Below are 7,006 nucleotides of genomic sequence, written 5' to 3'. Positions count from 1 at the left end.
CACTGTCATCCTTCAAGCCTTAACTCCCTCCCCAGGTTCTCAGGAAGTGAAATGTCTGAGCACCTAGAATCATAGAGTTGGAAGGGACCTCTGGACTCATCTAGTCTGACCCCCTGCACAATGCAGGGAATTCACAAATACCTCTCCCCCCACCCCCAGTGACCCCTGTTCCATGCCCAGAAGATGGCAAAAATCCTCCAGGAGCTGCAATCTGCTGGGGCCTCAAATAAAAACACAATATAAAAAATGATTTCAAATATTAAAAAGGCGTATATATTTTAAATTTTTCTGAGACCAGCGGATGTAATTTAAAACAGTAGGGGGCCTCTGGGTTTTGTATAGCTTAGGGCCTCAGCAAGTCTAAATCCGGCCCTGGCCAGGGTGTGTAAGAAAGGGCCATAAAACTATGCACTGAGGCAACCCTTCCTGCCCTCCCTCTCATGATCTGCCGAAGGTCACAGGATCAGCATGGCTGTCAGATATGTCAGGGGGTGTGGCATATGCTAATGAGTTATGCTAATGAGTTCCCCTAGCTCTTTTTCTACGAAACGACCCCTGCTAAGGCTTATGCATGTAAATGCACACGCATGCACATTAACAATGCCAGCCTAAGCAAACTGACATTCTCCTAAAACCCCTGAAGGCGATGGGTTTAGAAGGGTATGACTTTGCTTAGGTTTGTACTATAAGGACCACTTGCAGTGGATCTCCAGCCTGTGGCTTGCTATGTGAGCAAGGTCCATTTGGCATCATCCATAACACGTTGTGCATGTTTTTAATCTAGAGAGCAAAATCTTATTTGGCTTTTAAAACAAAGCAAGGAAGGCCTAAAGGTAAAGGTAAAGGTTCCCCTGCTCGAAAGCCAGTCGAATCCGACTCTAGGGTTGCGGTGCTCATCTCCGTTTCAAAGCCGAAGAGCCAGCGCTGTCCGAAGACGTTTCCGTGGTCATGTGGCCGGCACGACTAAACACCAAGCCGCACGGAACGCTGTTCCCTTCCCACCGAAGTGGTACCTATTTATCTACTTGCAATTTCTTGCTTTCGAACTGCTCGGTTGGCAGGAGCTGGAACTAGAGACGGGAGCTCACACCATCATGCGGCACACCCGGGTCTCGAACTGCTGATTTAAACCAGTAGGGGGCCTCTGGGTTTTGTATAGCTTAGGGCCTCAGCAAGTCTAAATCCGGCCCTGGCCAGGGTGTGTAAGAAAGGGCCATAAAACTATGCACTGAGGCAACCCTTCCTGCCCTCCCTCTCATGATCTGCCGAAGGTCACAGGATCAGCATGGCTGTCAGATGGCCATCTAGCCTCTACTTAAAAACCTCCAAAGAAGGAGAGCCCACCATCTCCCGAGGAAGCCTGGGTGGATGCATCTTGTTTCTAAGGCTTATGCATGTAAATGCACACGCATGCACATTAACAATGCCAGCCTAAGCAGACCGACATTCTCCTAAAACCCCTGAAGGCGATGGGTTTAGAAGGGTATGACTTTGCTTAGGTTTGTACTATAAGGACCACTTGCAGTGGATCTCCAGCCTGTGGCTTGATATGTGAGCAAGGTCCATTTGGCATCATTCATAACATATTATGCATGTTTTTAATCTAAAGAGCAAAATCTTATTTGGCTTTTATAGCAAAGCAAGGAAGGCCTATTGCAGAGTAAATTAATGTATTCGCATGAAGCTGCCTTACACTGAATCAGACCCTGGGTCCATCAAGGTCAGTATTGCCTACTCAGACTGGCAGCAGCTCTCCATGGCCTCAGGCAGAGGTCTTTCCCATCACCTCCTGCCTGGTCCTTTTAACTGGAGATGCCAGGGATTGAACCCGGGACCTTCTGCATGCCACGCAGAGGCTCTGCCACTGAGCCACGGCCCCTCTCTCACACGAAGCCTACAGCATATGGCGTAGAACCTTCAACTGTGCGTAGTATGGGGAGGGGAGAGATGCCAGCCTCCAGGTGGGGCCTGGAGATCTCATTATTTACAAGTGGTCTCCAGCTGATGGAGGTTGTACACTTGGAAAAAATAGCTGCTTTGGAGGCTGGACTCGACTCCATTATACCCTGCAGAGGTCCCCCCCTTCCGCACCAAACTCTGCCCTCCTCAGGACCCACTCCCCAAACCTCCAGGCATTTCCCAACCAGGAGGTGGCAACCCCAGGAAGTGGACTCAGGCCGTGGTTCCTTGGTGTGAACGTAGGACGTGTTGCATCGGTATGGACGTCATACCTCCTGTGTACACCAGAGGGCAGCATCTAAATTAGAATATAGGCTGAATTGAGAAAAGGAGGTACTGCTGTCCTCCGGGTTTGTTCCTTCAAAGTTAGGCTGATTCTGCATTGCCTTTTCCCTCCGTCGCTTTAGGAAACCCACCTTGGAACAGAAATTCCCCTCTGCATTGCATGCCGCTTTCACTTCCCTTGAGCTTCGGGTTTTATGGCAGCTTCCACACTCCATGCCACTTTTGAGTTCTTTGATCCTCGGATTTTATTGTACCTTCTGCATAGATTTATGACCATTTTATCGCCATTCAGGGGTGACCTTGCAGTCAGTAGGGTGTGGCCCCCGAGGTGTTTGAATGTGGTTTTGAGCTGCACTTTTCCCTCCCAGTTGAGAAAATGTGGAGCGAATGCCAGATGCTGAATCGCCCTTAGTTGGCACATGGTACCTTATAATGCAGCACCTAAGCAGAGTTATACCCTGCTACACCAGTCAAGGAATCACAGAATCATGGAAGGTTAGAGTTGGAAGGGACCTTGCAGGTCATCTAGTCCAACCCCCTGCACTCTGCAGGAGCACAGCCGAAAGAGAGCCCTACAACATACCCGAAAGATGGTCGACTTCAGTGGACTTGGAAGAGTGTGTCTCTGCCTAGGATTGCACTATTAATGGGGTCATGACCCTTCTTACACCGGTGTCTCTTTCTTCCAGCCATATTTTTCTATCACAACTAATATATTTCCAATGTTATTTTTTGCAGCATGACAGATAATATATAACTATATAAATAACAAGATAATATAATAATAATAATAATAATATAATAACAATAACAATATAAATAACAAAAAGGGCATTAAAATGGAACGGGCAGTAGTCACCAAGGACAACAACGCTGAGATGACTAAAACCAATGACAACGAATGAACGCCAATCAGAAAACGCGAAGATACCCACATTCGCCCATCCCTCATTCTAAAGTTTCCGTGAACCTGGGAGCCACAGTCTCTTTTTCCTATATTTCTCCTGCATTTTGTAGGGTGGGAGCAACATCCTACCCCCCCCGCCAATCAGTGCCAAGTAGTAATAATTTCCCTTGATGTAATGTCTCTGAGTATTCTAAGGGCTTCTGCTATATATTAGCTCAGTAATACTTACAATATCCTTATTAGGATAGACTACGATGGTTCAGGTAAGGCCACTTAACGAGGTCACAGTTGTGTCGTGATTTGAACCAGGGACTTCCTGATACACAAACTCGCACTCAGGGCCTAAGTCGACATACTATGTTTTCCCTGGGGATGATCCAGATTCAAGCGGAGGGAAATGCTCTGAAGTTCCTCGCTTCCCAGATGTTAACAGCCCTGATTTGAATCGGGACCAGGGTGCATGAAACGAGAGGGCGGACACTTCCCCCAGCACCGTTTTCCTGAACTGAACTGACCTGAGGTGTACTGTTTGCCCTGATATATATTGTGTAGTTCATCAGTACACGTCCAGTCCCCAGTGGAGTGAACAGTGCCCCCCCGGGGCTATTTCAGGCTGGCACGGGGGGGGGGAGTATAAGCCCCCTTTGGGGCTGTGCGGCACAGCCCTTTGACAAAAGGTAGAGCCACCAGCCTGTCTCTCGCCAGAACAAACGGAAAACTGTGAAAGAGGAAGAAAGGGAGAGTTACCAGAGCTGCTTCCGGACGGCCTGGCCTTTCAGGGTTTCCACGTTGAAATTGTTAGTACTTGCTGGCATGATAAAGAACACGACAATGGTAACATCGCTCTTGTGTACCTGCAAAAAAGGAGAAGATTCCTTTCTCAGTTCTCCTCTTGAGTACCTCGGGAACTGGGGTTGCCAGGTTTTACCTGGCTGCCGGTGGGGAGACTCCCAATCACTCCTTGAGTTCTTGTGTGCATGCGAAGTGCACACGCCGTGACAACCTCACCCGGGAGCAACATCATCATGTTTCCAGTGTTGAGGGCAACACTCTAGGTTTTGGGCAAAACTCTATGGTTTTGGGGCCTCAAAACCATAGAGTTTTGCCCAGGGGGCTAGAGCGTTGCCCTGCCATTGGAAACTCAATTATGTCACTCCTGGATTACATCATCGCACCGGCACCAGGGGCGCCAGGAGGGGGCTTTTCAGGGGCGGGGCTTCACCTGCTGGCCAGCTGGGCCGTGGTGGATTGGGGGCCCAGAAATTGGGGGTGTGTGTGTCCCTGGCCTTACCAGGGGATGGCAACCCTATCCGGAACAACACACCAATTCCTATGCTTAAGCTAGTCACACTGCACTGGTTTCTCCATAACTCTCCGCAGAGTCGCCCAGAGCAAAATGTACAGCCACTTCTCTTCCTAATCTGTAGTAGTTTTGTTATCATATTTCCTCCAAAGGCAATCCTGGCTAAAGTTATTGCATGCAAAAGATGATGATTATCTTGACATCACATGGCCAGTCAGCTTTGGCGACACAAGAAGGTAATCGGGAAGGCATCACTGGATCAGCCTTCCAGACAACGGTCGAATCTACGTTTGCATTTCTAAATCAGTTCCCTGCTGCTGTCGCGCAGTCTGTCACTATGCTTGTTTGAATGTTGTTTGGAGAAGATTCTTTTAAAGCAGTGCGGAGGTGCAATGACAGTGGAGCCGCCCCGAAAGGACGATAAACAAAAGTAGGCTAGCACTGTTGAGGTGTGAAAACGACACCAAATGTAGACAGCTTTTTTGAAGACGGAGTCAAAAGGCTGGGTCACCGGTGGGAAAGACAAATGCAGATTCGGCCAAAGTCAAGTGCTTCCGGACAAGGCCAGGTAGAGTTCCAAAATACCCTGACCTGGATAGCCCAGGCTACCCCAATCTCGTCAGATCTCGGAAGCTGAGCAGGCTCAGATACGACTGGGCCAGGAACTTTGTGCACTACGCAAACTGCAGAGGGAAAGCTGGGGGGAAGGCAGGGGAGGTGGACTCCTTCCCTCCCTGGCAGAGGGAGGGAGGAGGAGACAGAGAAACTCCCTCCCTCATTGCCAGACGCTGCAATTGGAAGCAGCCTCCCTGGCAGCTTTCACTGATCGGCGACTGACCGAGTAAGCCCTGTTTTGACACCAGGCCTGGGTATGGCAATCCACTGGGATCCAACGAACTCAAATAATTTGTTAACATCCATTTTTCCAGATATTCAGTTGGAATATTGGAAACATGGTGATGTTAGTCCTTTCCTTGGATTACTCCGTCTGATGCAGCCAAATGGGGAAGATGGAAATCCATTGCTCCCAAGACAGGCTGGTTCCTATTTTATCTTTGTTGTAGCTATGGGTGGGCAAGGCCCATGATCCAATGGTACACATGCCCTGTGCAGTCCAGGGCTCTTTTTGTAGAAAAAGCCCAGCAGGAACTCATTAGCATAATCGGCCACACCCAACAGCAGGAACTCATTATTTTATTAGGCCACACCCCTGACAGCACAGCTGCACCCCCATGTTACCAGAAGTGTGGCCATCCAGCCACGCCCACCTTTTGCTTCTTATTCTGTTGACCTTGTTTGTTGTCAAAACCCAGGAACTTCTTTGCAAGTTAGGCCACACACCCCTAATGTAGCCAATCCTAATGAGTTTCTGCTGTTGGGTGTGGCCTATTATGCTAATGAGTTCCTGCTGGGTGTGGCCAACTCGGGAGCCAGCCAGAACTCCGTTCCTGTGCCTTCCTGCCCAAAAATAGCTCTGCTGTGCACAAAGGACCCTGTTTCCATCCCCTCCCCTGCAAGGATCTCCAACATCAGGACTGGAAGCTCTGCACTGGAGGTCCGTCACCAGCCAGAGAAGGGGATAACTGAGCCACGGGACCAAAAGTCTCAGGCACTCAAAGGCATCTTCACGTGTTTCTTACCCGCAACAGGAAATTCAGTCGAGACAAGGCCTCTAAAAACATGTCGGCTCCTTTGTTTGAAAACTCGTATCTCCCGGCGATGAAGAAAAACAAGGTCTTTTCAAGGCTGAAGTCAAGATGGCTGAAAAGGGAAGGGATAAACGGAAAGCAATCATTGTTTAATCAAACAATTCCTGCAACTGGTACTGAATGGAGTGAATGTCCTTCCTGCTATGTTACGGGTCTCGAACTGCTGAACTACTGACCTTCCACAGCCTGCAGTTCAGCGTCTTAACCACTTGAGCCACCGCAAAAAAACCTGGTTTTTTATTACCAGACACTAAATGATGTTATGGCTTTAATCTAGTCTCTTTTGTGATTGTACTGTTCTGTGGGCATCTAGCACGCATCTGTATATTTTTTCATACCAGTACACCCTCTACAACATCCGGTCATTGAGGTAACCTTTGAAATAACATTTCCACATGCTCCTGCAGTAAATATACATTTCTCAGGCAACACTGAGGCACGGCACTTCAGGTACATAGGAAACGGCTGGTAAATGGGCCGCACAACTACTCGTTTGGACTCTTACCCATAGAAATGGCCTCGAACAAACTCTTGGATCCTAGCCTTACAAGTGGCGTGCAAGTTCTGAAACTCGTGCATGGCTGAGAATTTCTTGATGTTCAGGCCATTTGGAGTGATGACATCTGGAAAAGAAGCAGAAGACAAGCAGTGAAACCTCAACAGATCTTGAAGAAAAGGAAACTCTTAGGCGGATGGAATGTTGAGAGCGGTTTATTAAAGGAAGAGGGGGCTAATCTGCCTGCTCCAGCCCCTGAGAGAGAATCACAGGTGGGAGAACCTCGGAATTATGCCCCACCACAACTGGTTTCAGGCCCTCAGCTTGTAGGCTACGAGAGAAGAACG

At 48.7% G+C, this 7,006-nt stretch overlaps 1 protein-coding gene across 1 annotated transcript in view; it reads right to left on the bottom strand.

Annotated features, from left to right (window-relative positions):
• Window positions 1-6,786, bottom strand: part of LOC107122425 (glycogen [starch] synthase, liver-like) — a gene marked incomplete at its 5' end in the record, with an annotated part of 19,876 nt that extends 13,090 nt beyond the window's left edge. The window contains 4 exons of the mRNA XM_015425523.1: window positions 2,159-2,234; window positions 3,899-4,005; window positions 6,095-6,215; window positions 6,669-6,786. Of these exons, the coding sequence (XP_015281009.1) occupies window positions 2,159-2,234; window positions 3,899-4,005; window positions 6,095-6,215; window positions 6,669-6,786 (422 nt within the window). The remainder of the gene's footprint in view (window positions 1-2,158; window positions 2,235-3,898; window positions 4,006-6,094; window positions 6,216-6,668) is intronic.
• Between the last annotated feature and the right edge of the window lie 220 nt (window positions 6,787-7,006).

This window comes from Gekko japonicus, unplaced genomic scaffold, assembly GCF_001447785.1.
Source record: "Gekko japonicus isolate JY-2015 unplaced genomic scaffold, Gekko_japonicus_V1.1 scaffold4856, whole genome shotgun sequence".
In the NCBI taxonomy this organism is placed as follows: Eukaryota; Metazoa; Chordata; class Lepidosauria; order Squamata; family Gekkonidae; genus Gekko; species Gekko japonicus.
This window is presented reverse-complemented; position numbering and strand designations above follow the sequence as displayed.